General features: G+C 31.0%; 2 protein-coding genes across 2 annotated transcripts; both read right to left on the bottom strand.

Annotated features, from left to right (window-relative positions):
• Positions 1–38: 38 nt before the first annotated feature.
• On the bottom strand, positions 39–4,864 carry LOC117923942 (phosphatidylinositol/phosphatidylcholine transfer protein SFH9-like). Its single transcript, XM_034842449.1, has 11 exons — positions 4,489–4,864; positions 4,376–4,404; positions 3,848–3,931; positions 3,704–3,757; positions 2,960–3,037; positions 2,749–2,802; positions 2,152–2,211; positions 1,988–2,083; positions 1,443–1,544; positions 1,171–1,251; positions 39–699 (listed from the first exon to the last, which is right to left on the bottom strand). The coding sequence occupies exons 1-11, from the start codon at positions 4,541–4,543 to the stop codon at positions 376–378; spliced, it is 1,017 nt and encodes a 338-aa protein (XP_034698340.1). The 5' UTR covers positions 4,544–4,864; the 3' UTR covers positions 39–375.
• Positions 4,865–10,533: 5,669 nt separating this feature from the next.
• Positions 10,534–11,634, bottom strand: LOC117923209. Its single transcript, XM_034841437.1, has one exon. It carries the CDS (start codon positions 11,632–11,634, stop codon positions 10,534–10,536), a length of 1,101 nt encoding a protein of 366 aa, XP_034697328.1.
• Positions 11,635–20,529: the final 8,895 nt, after the last annotated feature.

Raw genomic sequence — 20,529 nt, 5'->3', positions numbered from 1 at the left:
TGGGCACGCATAATCAAACTAGACTTCGGAAAAATAGGAGAGACCCAGAACATTGACAGTTTATATTGCACCTTCCTCACTGTCCCTGGCAAACATGGAAGCCTGAAACAGTTGAGGGCTAGAACAGAATTTCCCGAAATTAACTTACAAGATGTGCAGGTAGAGATACATGGATTACTATTCTTAGGTGCCTTTTTCTTACACCATTAAGGCCCGTGGATAAAATATCAAGTACATATAATTAGCTTGAGATAGCAAAACTCACTCTGAGATAAAGTGAGCTGCTACGACTACAAATAATAGTTGAAGCCCCCCCATGGCAGAAGTGACATGCATATCCCTTGTCTAGCAGCTGCCAATGAGGAAATGATCTCTTTAGTTTCTGTTATCACTGACTTTCAGGGCATCCAATGAGTCTGTGAGCCTAGTCTGATTCCCAAACTTCTGTAACTCAGATTCTATGGTTTTAGCAATCTCTGATTCTTCTGCAGCTGACTCGGGCAGATGCACATGAATAGACCCCTGTTTATATGGTCCAGCCGGTGCAATAATTGAGGCTTGTTGCTTGATGTAGTTATAAAGCTGTTGATGGAAGGGATGATCCAAGGTATAGCAATTATCAGTTTCATTCCCTGAATGGCGGGATGATCCAGAGCCTTCTCTTCTACAGAAATGGGGGAGGGATGCATAATCCATTATCTACATGAAATATGCAACCACAACATCAGAGCTGCATTCGCTCAAATCAAGATACTGATTTTGTTTCTTTAGCTACCAATCAAATGAAACAAATACTTTGCATATAGCCTTGCTTATTCCATTGATAGGACTGTTACTTGTAGCTCCTACAGTGATGCAAATCTTTTCTCATTACCATTCAAATGTTGCCCAAGAAGTGCAGCAATGTGAGGTGAAACAATTGTATCCATGATTGGTTCGACAGTGGAAAGATCAAGTAACCAAGCAACAATAATCAAACATGGGTGCTGAAATAAGTCCTAGATCAATGCTCACACAAACCACATATATTGTCTTAGGCATGCTTGTAGCCATAAGCACAAGCATATAGCTAGTTCGCTCATGTGAAATGGCCTAAATGTTTGGACTATGATTGCCATCAGTTGCACATACCACTGAAATTTGCGATATATTTTTAATCAACAGAGTTACCTTTAGCAGCTCATCTCGTCCACAACCTGGCAAGACCTGAATCTTTTTTCTTGTTCTTTCCTGCAAAAGAGGCTTGACAACCTGCTAATAGTTCACTGTTAAACTGAAAGCATCAAGGACCCATGTAGTGCTACGGAGAGAAACAAACATTTTACTCAATTAACATAAGATACTTAGAGGTGCTCAACTTGTCCTGAAGCATCAAGGAGAGCCCTAATAAAATAGAATAGCAGTAAATTAATTTCAAGGGAGCAAAAAGACTTGGACCCAACCTTCCAACATGCTGAAAATATATATGGGGCGTTTACAATGTAATATGTATTTGTCTTCTCTGGGTAGTTCAAGTCATCGATGGTTGACATAATAGTCAGTAGCTGCATGAATATAAAAAATTAGGATCAATCAATGGAAATGCATTTCCAAATATGGTGTTAAAAAATAAGAACATTTCAAAACCAGTGAACTTCACCATGGCATACTCTCACATATAATCAATAAAATTATACATGGATAATTTAGTTTATATTATTAAAATAGGCCACAAAATACTGTCCAAATCATCACCACTAGCATGCAGAAAGATCAAGCTAAGATTAATTTCATAGTTAATTTGTAAATTCTGGCGGCCCAATTACCAAGTACACTGAGATGTATAGTAACTTATGTCCAAGTTGTTTGTGGTCAAGAAATGCTTCACATTGCTTAAGAAAGTTGACACGATATAAGAAAAGAAATAATGACAGAAAACAAGAAGATGCTCATAATCTTAAAAGAGAAAGAAGTTGAAATAGATAACCTCTACGACGGCAAGATTTACCTTTATCTGGCTCAGTGCTGAAAGCTTTAGGCCAGTCATATCTAAGACCTTCACACAAGAAGTAATATGTCGCCCATGCTTTTTTGATGCAGAAGGCTACAAAAAGTTTAAGAGTTAAGACAATGTCTAAAGAAATTTAAATGATTTTATGCACCAATACTTACCAAAATTACACGATCCCGGTATTCATTGATTTGAATGTGTGATTGCACATAGTAGTGAACCTGAAATGAAAGAAAAGCAAAAATAAATATCATAGTGAAGTTTATTGATCTTAAGGAATGAAGAGCTCGAGTGCACCTAGTGCTGAGATGAAATGGTAGGGCTGTCACTTCAAATTTAAGGATTCCATTTGATATAACATCAGAAGGTACTTTTTGATTGTATAATCAACAGAATCCAGAACAATTCTTGTCTGTAGAAATCCACTTCTATTTACTAAGAAGTAAGAATAGTTGTATAAGGCATGAAACCAGGTATTGCACTATTGTCATTGAAGAATATCACGAGGTGGGGAGGTGTGGAGCGGTTCCTTGGGGTTTGTTTCCAGGTTGCACTGAAATGGAATTTTTTAGAATTTTTTCCCACTGTATGACTTCATTACTCTTCCTCTTTGCAAATGTAATAAAATAATATAATCCAATGCCAAATGTGCAAGAATCAAGCAGTACCACCATGATTCTTTGTGACTGCTCCCAAAATGCAAGTCAAATACAATGATTATAAATGACAATAGGATTTAGAACTATAGTGATCCTTACAGATGCTTTGTCAAAGGTGCTGAACCCTGCGCCAATAGCAAACACCGGAAGGCCCTGTTGGAGGGGATGGCAAAAACCAAAATTTGTAAGTAAGAATACATAAAAGGAACATGTAATTTATTTCATTGCACCCCATATATGGGGCAAGATATAGCAGGATTGGAAACAAGAAATGCAGAAAACGATATTAAATTGGGTTAAGAACAAGCACCTCTTTTGTGTAACCTGACAATCCTATGAGCTGTGAATCACGCACTCCTCTGTACAAATCAGTAGGAACTATAGGTTTCTGTTAACAAGAAGAAAATCAGAAATGCAAGGACTAATCGATTACCACGACATTTATAAGTATAAAGTAACTATACCATGAAATCACTGAAAAGCAACTCTATATAGGAGTGGAACATCATGACCATGAATTTACTAATGGAAATATCATGTTGTGTTTTGTTGTGGTGGATGGGCATGTGTGCGTGTGCATATATGTAACAGGAAGAGAAAAGAGTACCAAGATTTGTGAATGAAGGTTAGATCAACTAGGCAGTACCATACTAATTGGGTTGCAGAAAATAGAAACAGATTCCGCTCTCTACAGATGATTGAATGGCCAACTCCAAGTACTCTCTCTAGGTCAACCACGACACAGAACCACCATAACATGATTGCCCACCTTCTCCAACCTAAGTTGCTCACGAGTTCAGACAGACACACTAGGCAATAGAAAACATCTATTTTGACTCCAGGATTTTATCCCATGCAGCAATTCATCAAACAGTCCTTATTTGTAAACTCTAGACCCATCTTTGACTAAAAACCCAAGCTCTTAGAGGATCATTAGTAAGTTCAATTTGCAACTTGTATACAAGCATCAAACGAATAAATTACTTCTGGGTTTCAATAACTTGAAAGATAAAATAAAATGCAAATATGCAGGCTAAGTAAACGATGAACTTACTGCCAAAATATTGTCAATGTCATTTTCCACCCTCCAGTTTAGGCAATCCACCAACTGGAACCAAACATCATTTCATCAATTCCAATAAAAAAAAAGGGGGGAAAGTTTTGCAAAATTAGTTCAGCCAAAGGATCTGGATCGAACCATTTTGTGGGCTTTGGGAACATTCCATTCTCTTGCTTTTAGAAAACGCACCAGAGTTCCAGTTGGATATCCTTGATGAATATTCTGGGAAAAAAAATGAAATAATTTTTAAGTTCATCCCCCACACCTCAGAAAGCACTGAAGAAGATTCCAAAATGCAATCCAAATCATGGCTAAATTAAAATCAGAACTCCACATCTCAGCTGCCATATACCCAGAAACCCACCAAACAAGCAATTAAGGAGATCAAACAAGAACCCCACTTTACATGATTCTCAAAAGTAACTAAATTTCATAAACACAAGCAGAAAAATACATTTTCTGGAAAGGAAACCAGTTGATGACTTTGCAGATTCATCTCTGCTAACAGCCAAAAGTCAAGCAATATATAATATATAATATATAATATATAATCATAAACGGAAAAGAAAAGAAAATAAAATAAATAAAAATAAATAAATAAATAAATAAATAAACAAATTGACCCATGTACAAGAACAGATCGGAGAAGGGGAGAAAAAAGAGAACCTGGAATGTTTTCTTCAGAGGCTCGTCAACTGCCAGAAATGAAAGCAAAGTGAGGGGTTTGTAAGGAAAATATGAGAGAAAAAAACTAGGTGAAAAGGATTACAGGAGCTGACCCTGGTTCATCAATGCTTCGAACTGATTGACCGCGTCTTCAGCAACGATTCCCATTTCAAAATGCCAGCAGTTTCCACAAAATTGAAGATCAAAACTTTGCAGCTCTTTTTGGGTCTTTTATGTTCTTAAATTTTTTTTTGTTTCTTTTTCTTTTTTCCTCCTTCCCTCTCTCTTTCAGTGATATTGGCAAAAGAAAGAAAAAGAGAGAGAGAAAGAAGCGAAAGAGGAGACACAGTCAGAGAGAGATTCCACTTTGCAGGTGAGAGGCTCAGAGTGAGAGAGAGAGAGAGAGAGAGAGAGAGGGTGGAAGAGAGAGACTTTGTGGGGTCAAGAAAGGCGGGCCTCTCAGCTCTCTCGTCTTCCCACCTACACACCCATATATATTTAATGCAGAAATAAACCACTCTTTGGGTTTTTCCTTCGAATTTCAAAACCATTTTCATTACCCTGCTGGTCTTTCTCAGGAAGTTTTTCTGAAGCTTCAAATTTAAAATACAAACTCATCCTTCACGTTGATCTCTCTGAAAAACCATCCAAGTTACCTTAATCCAGTCAACCACCCACAGTCTTCTCACCTTTCCAAGTCAAACTTTTCTTTCCCTTGTAGACTTGGCCATAAAATTTGCTTTTGTAAATTTTATTACTAGTGAAAACAGTTCCCTTGTTAGGTAGAATACTTCGGTCATTGGGTTCTCCTTCTTGTCTTCTCTATTGCATCATATCATTTTTTTTTTCCCTGAGTACGATTTTCGGGTGAAGCTCCGACCCTAATTTCTAGCCAAAATGGTTCCGATTTTTGGTTGAATAAAAAAGTATATAAAAAAATATTAATAAATTATTTTTAATTAAACATAAAATATTAAATATCTTGAAGAAAATGACAAATAAAAGAACCCATAGAAAAACAAAATACCATCATGGTGATTTATTTTAATCATATTTTTATTGATGAAAGACAAAGTATGAACAAAAGCTTTTCAACTCAAAATCCCAACAAAGAAATTAAAATATTTAAATAATGCTAATACCATAAAAAAAAAAACAAAAAATAAAAATTATTTTTTAAGAATACTTTACATTTTACTTTTTAAAAGCGTAATTATACATGTGAAAATGAACGTGATTTTTTTTTCTCCGAAGCTTGAAATGCAAGAAACTTCGTTACTCCAAGTATAATTTACAAAATCATTTTTAGGAGATTTTCGTTTTTTCAAGGAAAATGGATTGCAGATGGAATTTGTGGTGTTGATGACTTGATGTAGATATTTTTTATTTATTTTTAATCTTTTTTTTTGTCACTTTGCAAAAATTTTCAACATTTTATTCATGCAAAGATGGAAAATGTGACGTCTTATTGGGGTTAACACTAGAGCAAACCTCATGTCACGCCGTGCCATCAGCCCAAGGACGGTGCAAACTATGTCATTTTCTTGTGCCGTATCTTATATTTTTAAGAGAAAATACAGTTATAACTTTGGTCATGTAAACTTATGATAACAAGACATGTAATTTCAAAATTAAAAATTAATGAAATATCATCCAATAGTTGTTGAAATAAAACCTAATTCTGACTTTGTTGAAGTTTTCGTTATTCAACTAATAAATGAGTTGTAGATGATTTTTGGGTCGATGAGTAATTATCAATCTATACCATGAGTAAGTCGAAGTTAAAAAAAAAAAAAAAAACACATGACAGATTTCTTTTAACATCAAATAATATCATATTTTCTATTTTTTTTCCTTAAATGTAATGATATTTAAAATTATTTATCTTTTGATTATAAATATTTCTCTTTAAATTATATTTGGGATAAGCCATGAGATGTATTATTTACTTTTTTTTTATATATATTTTTACATAAAATATGTTAATCTTAAAATAAGATGAAAGATAGATATATATTATATATTATAAATTTATTTATCTTATCAATTTTATTTTTTATTTGTAGTTAAAAAAGAATAATTAAAAAAATGTTTATAAAATGTATTTTATATATATACCATAAGGTTATTTTATGTTTAATAACATTTTTAAAATATCAATGTTATCCTTTTAAGAATTATAAGTTTGGTTTCAATTTCAATTTCCAATTAAAACCACCCCAAAAAAGTATGTATTCCAAAGAAGACCTTTCTCTTTCTACAATAACAATATATTATTATTTTAAGTTAATTTTAACATTGAGATTATTGAGTACTCTGTTTTTTTGTTGCTTGCATAATAATTATTGAAGCATTACTCAATTATTCACTTCTCACTTTAAAATATGGCTTTGACTTCAATTTTAGGTTTTAATTAAAACAAAAAACAAAAAAATATATATTTTAAAAGAAACCATAGTCTTCTTATTATAATAATTTAATATCACTATTTCAGAGTCACCTCCAAAATCAAAATTATTGAATTTTTATTTTTTTTTATTTTTGGTTAACATGTCATCATTTTGAAGCATATGTTCCACAATAATTATTGAAGCATTATTCAATTAGTTCTCATCTCTAATCATATATTCTAATATACAATTATTCCATCTTTTTTATTAATCAAAATTTAATTCAAAGTTATCATTGTTTCGCCTTTCTTTTATTGCTACTATTATTTTTGTTGGAATACAAACTCTTCGATTAGATTGATTAGTAGGCAAGCCAAACAATTCATTAGCTAGTTGCGTAATGACTTCACGAACCTTTGATTTTTAGTAGGGCAAACTAGTGCAAATAGGGATAGTTGGACTTTTCTAACTATACCTCTCAAATTGTCAAGTTACTAAAAACTCTATAGGAAAAAGGAAGCAAGTGAGAATTGATTGACTCTAGGCTTAAAGGATGAGGCTTGAGCAATGTGTGTGGATAATATGTATTCTTATCTTTTTTTAAAAACTTGAATTTTTTTTTATAGGTTGTCTTAACCTTGGTTATTTAAATATAGTTAGGCTAGTGGTTACCATGTTAGCATATAGGCATCTTACAGGGATGTCACTTGTTAAGCGATCATCGTTTTTCAAGTGGTGTGTGAACTTCTACACCAGAGGTTGTCATTGACGAGACAAGAATGATCAAAAGTGTCTTATGTGAGTTCCTTTTTATGCATTAACATTGATTTTTGCATTCAACTCATATTTCTTACATTGTATATGTTTGGATGCATTAGGAGTTGTACAAATGATACAAGTCATAAGTTTCTTATAAGTAGATACGTTTTTCATAGTTAATTCATGGATTTGAACAATCTAATAAAGATTGTAGTACACCACTTCCTAATTGAAATGATGATTTGTCTTTACTATCGATATAAATTTTCCATGGTGAGTGTACTAGTATATGTGATGCACACTAAATAGGACCTATAATGAATCATGACATGAAATTATGGGATAACCAATTAAAAGGGACAAAAATCCCTCAATATTGCAGAACTAACCCCTCACTTATTTAAGTCTCAAAAATGACCCAATTCGGACAAAAATACCCCTTCAGCTATTTTTTCAGCCCATTTTCCCTCCAACTCCAATTTTCCCTTGTATTGTGTCTCTTCCTTACCCTGCAACCCATTTGTTCCATCTGTTAACCTGCGAGAAACAAATCACAAAGGATTTTTTCGTTTATTGCAAGAGAACAAAAAGGCAACACAACACAAAGTAAAAACAGAAAGTAAGTTTCACTATTTCATTCTTTGATTTTAGTTTTTCGAACTGTACATATGAATCTTCATCCATGAAATGAGAAAAAACCCTAAGTGTCTTATTTTGGTTTTTTTTTTTTTTCAATCAAACCCTATTTTTCATCTTTTTGATATTGTGTGTTGATTCAGTTCATGAAAATGGAGGAAGAAAAAAATTCGATGATGAAAAATACGAAACAGAAAAGGTATAAAATTTTGGGGAAAAAGAGAAGTGAAAGAAAGCCAGGTTTTGAAACCTCGTCATCGTCATCAAAAAATGAGAATAAGTCAATTGATTCAGTAAGCATTAATTTTCTACTTGAAATTTTGATTTTTAATTTTTTTAAAAAATTTTATTATTTTTAATCGATTATCCTTTTTTTTATGAATTTATTTTTCATGAATTGATAATGTAATTGTTGAAAATTTTCTCAGTTAGGTTATAGTCCAAGGTTTAAAGTAATATTTTGAATGATTAGAAAAAACTAAACTTAACTACTATCAAGTTTACCATCAAAAGGTTTTGAAATTTTGTGTAATGAAGTTATTTGTTATGAATTTATAACGTATTTGAATATAATTTTTATGAAATTATTTTATCCAAATATTTAGAATTTTGATTTAAATATATATGTTAAGAAAAAATTGAATTAACTGCTATCAAGTTCATTGTTAACATGTTGCAATTTCAAAATGGATATTAGGAGTTGTCCACCTTCATCGAAGGATTATATATGTATATGACTTATTGATGGGCATCAATAATAATGCAAGATTGCAAGTTGCCATTAAACCATTAACTAAATTGTTGCCGCATATATTGAATGCAATAGCATATTATGGGTTTCATGGTGACACAAAAGTTAACTACCAGGAATGGGAAATTGAACTAAGATATTTCTCAACAGGAAAATGAGTAAGTGATCTTAAATTTACTTTCATAACTTATACACTTAATCCTTAATAATATCCCTAACATTGATTATCTGTGTACCATGTAGTGGTGATTGTGGCATGTTTGTTATCAAATATATTGAATACTTAATGCACAACCATCCATTGAAGTCATTAACAAGTGCTCGAATGGACTGGTTTCGGGAAAAGATTGCAGCAGAGTTATTTTATATGAAATACTTGCCTATGTAATGAATTCATGTTGATATTTCACATTTTGATAATGTAGTTGGATGGTTTGTTATATGTAATTGGATAGCTTCATATATGTAGTTAGACATTTTGATAAATGTAGTTGGACATGTTGATATATCTACTTGGATATTTTGATGAATGTTGTTCGATAGTTATGTATACAATTGGCCTTTTAAACTAAACTTGAATGTTGTCAAGTTGTTATGTGTACAAACTTGAAGGTAGTTAAGTCCACAGTCTTAATAGGAACCTGAACTTAACTACTATCAAGTTAACTGTGAACAAACTTGACAGATATTAAGTCGAAATCTATTCCAGAATAACATATTTAATCTGGACTTAACAGGTATCAAGTTGATCTTCTATAGACTCATAGGAAGTTGTGTCTACAGTTGCCATTTTAACTTGAACTTAACTATTGTCAAGTTATTTTATGAACAAACTTGAAGGTAGTTAAGTCCACAGTCTTTAGACAAAACCTGAACTTAACTATTGTCAAGTTGTTTTATAAACAAACTTGAAGGTAGTTAAGTTCACAGTCTTCAGACAAAACCTGAACTTAACTATTATCAAGTTGTTTTATGTACAAACTTGAAGGTAGTTAAGTTCATGGTCTTTAAACAAAACCTAAACTTAACTATTATAAAGTTGTTTTATGTATAAACTTGAAGGTAGTTAAGTCCACAGTCTTTAGACAAAACCTGAACTTAACTATTGTCAAGTTGTTTTATGTACCAACTTGAAGGCAGTTAATTCAACGGTCTTTAGACAAAACCTGAACTTAACCATTGTCAAGTTGTTTTATGTACAAACTTGAAGGTAGTTAAGTCTACAGTCTTTAGACAAAACCTGAACTTAACTATTGTCAAGTTCCTTATCAATAAACGTGAGAACAGTTGAGTCCATAGTTTGAGAATAAACATGTAATTTTCATTCATACTTTATACATAACTCATCTTAACATATATGTATAAAAGTAACAAATATCTCCATTTCTATGGGTATGCAAAAAAAGGGGATCATTATTACAATATTCATCTATGTGCTTATCCTATCACCTTATACAAAAAAGTAACTTACATTTCTGTTCACATGGGTACCAAAAAAACAAAAAAGCTCACTATTACAATTTTCATTCCATGTAAGCTCATAGAGTGCCAAAGCTATCATGATATCAAGGGATTAGTCGTTTGCATGTTTTCCGATTATGCCCATATTGACCACATCGACTTCAACGAGATGTGTGCTTGCCCTCTCCACCAAAAGAAATTCTTACTTTCCTTGGTCTTCCTGTTGGACGTCTCGTTTTAGGTGGTAACACAACTTTGTCACGAATATGATTAGGTACTACCCAATCTATTTCATTTCCAGTTGGATAAATACACTCTGAATATGAAGATAACAATGCTTTAGTAGTAAAATACTTGGAGCACAAAGTGTAACATGAAATGTTGTAAAATCTACAAGCAGCAATAACATGTGCACATGGAATATGATCAAGATCAAATTGTCGACATGTGCATGAACGAGTGTCTAAATTCACTTGAGCACTAATGCCAACATAGTTAGCATTACACTCCTTGGAGTTGATAGGTTCCACTAGATATGTTGCTGACATATTATACCTCGAATGAAGTTCTCCATCAGCCCACATGGTAAGTTCAGTTGACATTGACATTGCTTGTTGTTGACGAGTCACAAACCATTTTTGAAGTAAGTTTCTCAATTCTTCAACCAATTGCAAAACTGGAAGATCTCTAGCATTTTTCAACACAACATTAAGGCTTTCAACGATCCCTGTCGTCATGATATTATATCTTTTTCCAGTAGAATATGAACGTGCCCATTGATCAACACCTATATCCATCAAATATCTTGTTGCTCTTGGGTCAATCATCTCTAGTTGCCCAAATATAAAATTAAACTCTGAAACACGATAAGCATGGGCAGCATCATGGAACAACTTATGAATTGCAGGATTCTTGAACTTTGTCTTCAAATTTTGTCCAACGTGATAAGTGCAGACACCATGCCTCGCATGGGGAAATACTTTATATACTGTTTTCTCAATGCTACCATGTCGATCTGATATCACAAACAAATCATCAATGTGTTCAAGTGCATCATGCAGTTTTTGTAAAAACCACTCCCATGAGGCATCATTTTCTGAATCACCAATCCCAAAGCCTAAAGGGTATATCTGATTGTTGCCATCTTTACACGCTGCAATAAATAAAGTCCCTAAGTACTTTGCTTTCAAAAATGTCCCATCAACTGCAATCACATGCCTTATTGATGTGTGAAACCCAACAAGAGATGCACCAATCGACATAAAAAAGTATTTGAATTGATTATCACAATCAGTAACTATATCAGTAATGGTACTAGGATTTTTTTGCTCTAAAACATAGCAATAGGATGATAAAGTGTTATAAGACTCCTCAGGTGATCCCCTAATATAACCCAGAGCAAGTTCTTTGGCTCTCCACGCCTTATCATAACTGATTTGAACACAATACTACTTTCGAATGTTTGCTACAATGTCTTTTGGTCAAAATTCACAACCAACCCCTTGATATGTTTCTTTTATACTCTCACCAATCAACCAACTACTTGCATGTCGATTGTCATGAGACATCATATCTAACCGACAAGTGTGTGTTGAATAGAATTTCATTATTTGAAACATATTGGAAATCCCCAACTTGGTAGCACGAACTCGCCACTTGCATTCTTTATCAAAACATTCAACAAGCAATAACTTAGTAGTGGATTTAGTTGTTTTGAACTCAAACTTCCTTTTCAGAGCCATCATATACAACTTCCTTTATAATTCTTTCTTATTTGAGTATATTTGGTGCTCTTCTAGATGGTCATCACTAATTCCACTAACTATAGGTTGTTGCATCATGTTTTGTCTTTCATTTGCTACATCTTCTATTATAGTGGGATTGTCATGTATGAAACCATCATTTGTATCAATCATGGTCAAGATTTCTGCACTCTGAGCTGAACTAGTTCTGAATGAGCCAATTTGGGTCACTTGCTTATCACTAGTAGGGTTAGTATTCATCCTATAATCCTCCTCATTAATTGCAGTCTCATTCATGTTCCAATCATGAACTTTATACCCTTTAACTGACTCATTTTGAAATCTTGGTCCATTTTCACCATCAACAGTAAGAGTTTCGACTGAATCACAATGAATGTGTCTACTTTTTTGCATCAACATTGAGTCTCCATTCAATTCTTTATCAATCTCAGAAGGCATATGACATTCAAAATAAGAATTGCAAATTGATTTCTGATTGTGATTATCAATTATCTTTTCAACTATGATGCACAATGGAACAGACAACTTACCATTTGTACAATTTAAACCAATAAAGAATTTCACATCCCCATCATCAGTTAGTTGTATAAGACTTGTGGGTATGTTGGCATTGAATACATACTTCATTGAAAGAAAACAATTTGTTGGATCTAGCTTCAGAATATGATGGACAACCCTAATAACTCTTTATATGATATAGTTTTCGGGATCTCAATGCCTTTACCTTTACTTCCTTCGAAATAGAAAACATTTCCATCTCGTACCCATTCTCCTTCATATAAAAGCATTATTCCTACTTCATCAACCACTAAAATAACAAAATAATTCAATTAGTGGCATCAACAAACAATATTAGAATATTTTTTAGTTACATCATAGCATTAGCACCAATAAGTAGGTATTAATTTTAAAAAACTCATTCATTATTAAATACATATTATTTCATTACACATTTATTTTTTTAATAAACAACAAATAAATAACATTATTAATCATCTTTACTACCTCAAATAATACCAATAATGCTAAAGAAATACAATGTATATAGTTATTAAATAAATTCAAACATTGTAACTCTAAACTATTTTAAACAATAAAAATATATTTATTTACTAAAATATTGGTTATGTTATAATTCATTTAATGTCAAGGGTAATTTGCAAATGATTCAACTCAAATTGAGTATAATTAAATAAAATAACAATAATATAATGTTACTATAAAATAACTATATACAATCTTAACTTACGTCAAGTTCAACTTAATACACGTCAAGTTCAACTTAGTATCCGTAAGGTTTTGATATATAACTAAAAAAGATAACTTTATATATTATATCAAAACCCTATTCACACATATTTACATCTATATAAAGAACAAATATGCAAACAATACCAAAACCATAATAAAATTCCACAAGTTTTATTACTTACCATCATTTGATTTTTTCATATAGACAATGTTTCTCCACACTACACTTTTTAAGCTGATGGTTTCCTTCTTTTAATCCCTTTTTTCACGGCTGTAAATGATATTAAAAAAATTATAACAATTTCAAACTTATTTAAATATTTACTACATCTCATTAAATGTTTGAAAATATTCAATAAATAAAACATGAAAGAAAAAAATATGGAAAAATAAAAATAAACGTACGCTGTTTATCCAACCACAACTTAAAGCGCTTTAAGTTGAAGAAATCCGAAGAGAAATTGTGTGAGACTTGAAGAAATGCACTAAAAAGAGAGAAACGGAATAACAGGAGAAACTGAAAAAAAAAAAAAAAAAAGGAGAAAGTGGAAGAAATAATAAAAAAGAGGTGAATGGAGGGAAATAAAATTAGAATGGGAGGGAAAAATGAGTTGATGTAGCTGAGGGGTATTTTTGTCCAGATCGGGTCATTTTGGAGGCTATTAAAAGTGGGGGGTTAGTTTTACAATATTGAGGGTTTTTTGTCCCTTTTGATCAGTTTTCCCTAAAATTATCAGTTGTCATGATTCACCAAGCTACTATATTGTATGGATTTTCAACCTTGAGAGGACATTGAATTTATGTTGAAATCAAAAGAAGACTTTGACCTATGGGTAAGACCCTAAATTGGTTATACATCCCTATAGATTAAGTCATTATTGATGGAAGTTGGTGGTAACATGTATTCTCAATAGAAGCACCATGATATTTCATGTGTTTGAGATAATGTTTTCCCTTGGGCGATTCAAAGGACATGTGATCATGAAATCTGTACTCACAGTAATTTCTTTAGTGGAATTAACATATGTCCCTTAAAATTTGAGTATACCAGTTAATTATATAATAAGTGGGATCTGTAACTTAAGAATTTGAGATGTAATTTTGATAGGTTACAATACTACCTTGTTATATTATAGACACCAGATTATGGGGGGTCTACATGTTGTGAATGGTAAGTCATGGACCCAAGTTTTGTCTCATTGTTATTTACATAAGGTACTAAAGTACAATTGATTCTCTGTAGTAAGACGTTGAATCAACTTTAGAATTGAATTATGAGGGAGCTAGTACTCTTATGGGTCCTAGCAGTTCCCACTTTGGGTTCATATATCATGTTAACACAATTTATGAGAGTTAGATTCACTATTGGTTCACTCTTGTGCATAAAGACGTTTTGATAATTGTGCAAAATGACATAGGAGATAATGAATAAAGTATTTGGATTTGGTTAATTGATTAATTAGATTACCTAATGTGATTAGTTAATCAATCATGACCTGTTTTAGGTTAGACTAAGTGACTCAAACTCATGTGAGCTTAAGTTACTTAAACCCAATAGGGGAACCCAATAAATATTTTTTTGTGGGGTTAGGGTTTCCCAATGGCTTTTTTACTATTGGCTTCTAGATCCAAAGAGAGAGTAAAAATTTAGGCATCTATCCTTCCAAAATCCATTATTGGGAGTGTCATAGATATGGTTTGAGTCATTGGGTGGAAAACTTTGGGTGTACGAAACCTTCAGAGCATTTAGACACATTTTTTATCACGAGGAAATTGATTTAGGAACATCCAAATCCAAGTATGAGTTTCAAATCTCTAGATTTTTATTCTAAAATGGTTTTTAAAGCCATTTATTTCTGTTGTGTTAGATCTACAGATCTTTAGGGATACATGCATATACCTTATGAGATCTAGGGCATGAGAACAGAGAAATCTGGGGTTCCCAACACTCTTGTTGTCTTGTTTTGTTTGTTTTTCTCTTATGTGGCATTAGTCACTTTGTTAACATGATTCATGTTTCACATGAGATCAACTTGCGGCTTGGCTATCCAAGAGTAAGATGGGTAGCTAAGGCCTATCATTTCCAATATTGAGGCATTGTTGAGCACAAGTTTACTTAGGTGGTTATTTGACATTGCTTTAACCCGGTTGTGGTAGTTTTTCATTAGCAACTCTAAGGTTTCTAGTATGAGCAATCATACCTTCATTCTCACAATAAAGCCTCTCAATGGTGCTACACATCTTCTCCATTTGTGCCTAATGTTCTATCGGTTACACCCCCATTATCTCCTACATAGTGATAGTAAGGCTACAACTAGGACGAGTTCGGTTCGGTTTACACCTAACATGAGTTTGACTCAAATTAATAAACATTCAACCCAAACTCTAAACCAACTCAACCTCCAACCCAAGATGCTCAACCCAAGCCTAACCTATTCCCATTTTTTTAAGTTCAAGATAACTTCATATTAGGCTTTAGTTGATAAGGTTAGGCTTTAATTGGATGAGTTATTCATGTTTTATTAATCAAGTTCAAGTTCTTTACCTATAATGATCATTTTAAATTTATATTTGATACATTTATTATCATTTTGAGATAATAATAAAAAATATTTATCTTTCTAGAAAAATAAAATAATATATAATATAATTAAATTTAATATTTTTTTATTTTAAATTTATTGAAAGGATATAAATGAAACATTAGTGTATGTGTTTGTATAAATTATAAATATTAATTAGATTAGACTCAGGTTGCTCAAACCTTCAACCTAAGCCTAATCTTGAATTGAATTTGGGTTGAAAAAGTTAACCCAATTTTAACTTGAGTATTAAAAATATTTATCCAAACCCTCCTAAACATTGAGGTAGGTTAAGCTGACTAGATACTTCTCTATGATTGACATGGAAGCTTGCACTTTCTTCATATATATTGTTCATAATGTGGTTGGTCACCATGAAACTTATATGGTTTTTTGTTTGATTCCCATAAACAACACTAGTTGTTAGCACATTAACTCATGGATTGGGTTGATTAATGGGTGAGCCCAACAACTCTTCACCTAATCGCTTGATGACCACATGAATCATCCACCTCCATTGAGGCGAACTCCTACAAATATGGATAATTAGGTATCCTCAACTACGCCTCTCTAAGGATCAAGTTATCATAAACTTTATAAGGTTGAGAAAGCAAGTGAGAATTGATTAGCTCTAAGCTTAAAAGATGAGGGTTGATCGATGTGTAAGGTCGGATAAGCCTTAATATTTTCTTCTAAAGCTTATTCGTCTTTTATAAGTTGTCATAACCTTTATTGTTTAGCCTTGGTTGGGCTAATGATTACCATATTAGTATATGAGCATCTTACAAGGGTGTCATTGGTTAGGCATCGATTTTCAAGTGCTGCTTGAACTTCTTTACCGAAGATCGTTATTAATTAGTTAAGAATGTCTCAATTGACAATTAGGACTAATTGGGAATGTACTCTAGAGGCGAAACAAATTGACACATGTATATTTTAATTATCAATGACCTTTTTAATCACCGCTTTCATTCTAAAGATGTTGGATGACTCTAAGGGTGCAATTGCTTTAGTCATACTGCCACACTCGAATCTAAGGAACGAAGTATCTCAGCATTTATTATCATTCTAACCATCTTAGAATGTGATTACTCATTATCTTCTATTTAAGAATGACATGTTAATTACTTAGTACTTAAATGAAGAGTTGGATCCGAGCATCGGATCCGAAAAATGAGTAGAACCCAACAATTTTGGTACAAAAAATAATTTAATAATATATGTCACTTTGAACTCTTTGGACCGATGGAATCTATGAAAATCATCTGTAATAAAATTATAATATAGAAAACAAAAACATTCTTGGCTCTACCTAGGTGTCCACACTGGAGTACAGTGAACAAAGACATTGTTAGCTACTAATTAGGTGTCAACCCTTTGGTTGGGTGGCTTGTATGATGACACCATGCACCACAGTATCCTTCCTGCCAGGAACCTTGGATGAGTATACTTAGTCTGATCTAAGACAATCATATGCGATAGGGTGTGGGAGTCTACCCAACTCTTGTCTAGACATGTCCATTATTATTTCGGGAGACAACTACAATAGTGACAACAAGCATTATTATTATTATTATTATTATTTCTTTATAATTAAAAATAATTTTTTAAAAAAATTTAAAAATATGTTCAACAAATTTTTTATTAGAAATAATTTTTCGAAAATTTATTTTAAAAATTCTTAATTTTGAAGACCAATTCTAACATTATCAAAGTGTTATATAAACTAAAATAAGATTTCTAAAGGGTTAATATTATTTGAACTTTTGTATTAAGTTATTTCTTAAATAAAATTCTTTTTAAACAATTCCATCTACAACCTTTATATCTTATTTGGATTAAATTATAATAAACAAAAAGTTTTTTCATCCCGAGATGAATAAAATTTGTGTGTCTGTTTGGATAATTATATCAAAAAACTTATCATCTAAAATATAAGTCAAATATAAAAGTGAAGAAAATATTTTTATAAAACACTAAAAAGGTGTTTTTGTTTTTTAATTTTAAAACAATTTTTAAAAATAAGTTTCAAAAAACACGATCAAATGAGTTTTTAGTTTATCGTCTACTTGAAAATAGAGAAAAACATATAATATCCCACACTTATGTGGTACCACAAATTCGAATTTAATCATTTCAAGTTTAAAAATAAATGAAAAAAAAAAAAGAAGAAGAAGAGATTAAGATATGAAAATAATTATTAAAAAATTAAAAAAAATTAATTTTTCTTTAATGAAATAACTCAATGCTCATTTATTTTTTTTATTTTGAAAATTAGAAAATAATAGTAATTTTTATATAAGATATTGAAAACTTAAATCTTGCTTATAAAATACTAAAGGAGTGAATAGATAGTTATTTTTTTTTATGTGGAATTTTTATTTTCAAAATTTGTATTTAAGAATTAAAGATGAAGCAGAGAAATTCAATGTATCAACAAATAATAATTTATACGAAAAAAATACATGCAAAGTCATAATCCATTCAATATAAAGAATAAGTACACAAATTTATTTTATGATTACTATTGAAATTAGGGAGAATTATGTTTTGAGGGTAGATGGGCCCCCAAATTAACAAAAGGTGCATGTAACTCTTTAAATTGAGCCCAAGACCCAATGAAAGTATGGAAATTGAGTTGAAGGATATCATCCTTCAGTATTTCCAAAAATACCCTTTGTTGATTTTGAGAAAAAAATTTAATATTTTTGAAAAATACTTTTATTTAATTTAATATTTTTTATTTAATTTAATATTAAAAAAAATACTTTTATGTAATTTAATATTTTTTTAAATAAATTTATTTAATTTAATATTTTTTTAAAATAAATTTATTTAATTTAATATTTTTTAAAAATAAATTTATTTAATTTAATATTTAAAAAAATATTTAATTTAATATTTTTTAAAATTCTTTAATTTATTTTAATATTTTTGAAAACAAAATTATTTAATTTAATATTTTTGAAAACTACTTTTATTTAATTTAGTATTTTTGAAAAAAAAAATTATTGAAAAAAAATTATTTAACTTAATTTTTTAAAATTTTTTATGTGTTCTTAAAGGGTGTATTTGTCCGTTACTATTTCATATCCTTCAACTCAATTTGAAGAGTTATATGGACCTTTTATTAATTTGGGGGCCCATCTACCCCCAAAAGATAATTCTCCCTTGAAATTATGCATAATCTCGTGTCAACCATGCAATATCACCTTGCTCCCTAAGGAGTTCTTCAATTTCTTGAAGGGATGTGAATTTCTCTCACAATCTTTTCAAAAATTTCAGGCTAAGGATACAATAACGATTTAAAGAAAATTTAATGAACGAATTTAGAAATCATATTTTACCAAAAAATAATTTAAGCAACTTACCAATTTAAAAATAATTTAGAAAATTTTCATATTTTATCCTAAAACAATTTAGGAAACTTAAGTCTAAAGATTATTCTTTTTAAATTATTTTTTTCTAAATTAATTTTATGATTGATAAGATTTTTTTTTTAAAAAAAATTACTAATTGAAAATTATTTCAAAATTAATTTTATTCCTACCTCAACCATATTTACCCATTTAAGTTAAATCACATAAAGGCTCAAATAATAAAATTTCTAAAAATAATTTTTAAAGACAAAAATTAAATTTATATTTTTTATTGAAGATGTTAAACAATAAACCTTTACATAAAAATTTTATTTATTTATTTATTTTTAAAAACGTATAGACACTTGTCATTTTATTTATTTTTATTATTTAGTTATTGATAAAACTACTGAATATGAATGTGAACGAATGATTGAACCAATCAACATATACAAAGACGATCCCGCGTAGAAATTAATCCCCCGTCTTACCTCCAACTTGTATGCAAGGAGGAAAATGTCGGGATATATCGGCGATATATCGCCAATATATCGTGTATCGGGAAGGGTCGACACGATATTTCGTGAAGAAAAATCGGAGGAGAGATATTTCCGTAAATATCGCCAAAATATCGGCGATATATCGGTTATGGGAGATATATCGAAGATATTTTGAAAAAATCGCTTCTGGTGACAAAATATCGGTGATATATCGGCGATATATCGCTGATTTTTTTGTGATATTTCCCCTCCTTCATGCAACGTGATCTGACGGCCCAAATCACATCTGTGTTGATCCGACGACCTAGATGTGATTCTAATGGTAATATGGCAATCCAACGGCCAGATTGCTCCCAGATTTTGATCCAACGGCCAAATTTGATTTTCAATGGTAAATTAATGTTCCAACGGCTATTTTGGCCCAAATTTCTTCTATAAATAGCCCAAATTTCATCTATGTCATCCATTTTTTCTTTCATTCTTCATTTGCTCTCTCATTACTTCAATTTTTATTAAGGTTGCTCAATTATTTAATCATTTTAAGGTATATTTAATTTAAATTGTAATTAATTTTATTTGCAATTGTAATTAGCTCATATATTTTCAATAAATTAGTATGTTTGCAATATGAATGATTTAATGCTATTTTTACATTCAATTGTAATTAATTTTTATATTTTTATTGAATTAACTTAGGTTAAT

The sequence above is a fragment of the Vitis riparia genome, chromosome 10 (assembly GCF_004353265.1).
Source record: "Vitis riparia cultivar Riparia Gloire de Montpellier isolate 1030 chromosome 10, EGFV_Vit.rip_1.0, whole genome shotgun sequence".
NCBI classification, from domain to species: domain Eukaryota; kingdom Viridiplantae; phylum Streptophyta; class Magnoliopsida; order Vitales; family Vitaceae; genus Vitis; species Vitis riparia.
Note: the sequence above shows the minus strand (reverse complement) of the source record. Positions and strands in the feature narration are given on the sequence as shown.

Bases quoted from the DNA above. Each gene is read 5' to 3' on its own strand.
- LOC117923942 (XM_034842449.1), bottom strand. From the start codon at position 4,543: ATGGGAATCGTTGCTGAAGACGCGGTCAATCAGTTCGAAGCATTGATG. The intron at 3,932-4,375 runs GTTCTCTTTTTT...TTTTTTTCCCAG, and splicing joins CTCTGAAGAAAACATTCCAG to AATATTCATCAAGGATATCC. The intron at 1,252-1,442 runs GTTGGGTCCAAG...AACTATTAGCAG, and splicing joins TATTTTCAGCATGTTGGAAG to GTTGTCAAGCCTCTTTTGCA.
- LOC117923209 (XM_034841437.1), bottom strand. From the start codon at position 11,634: ATGTCGATTGGTGCATCTCTTGTTGGGTTTCACACATCAATAAGGCAT.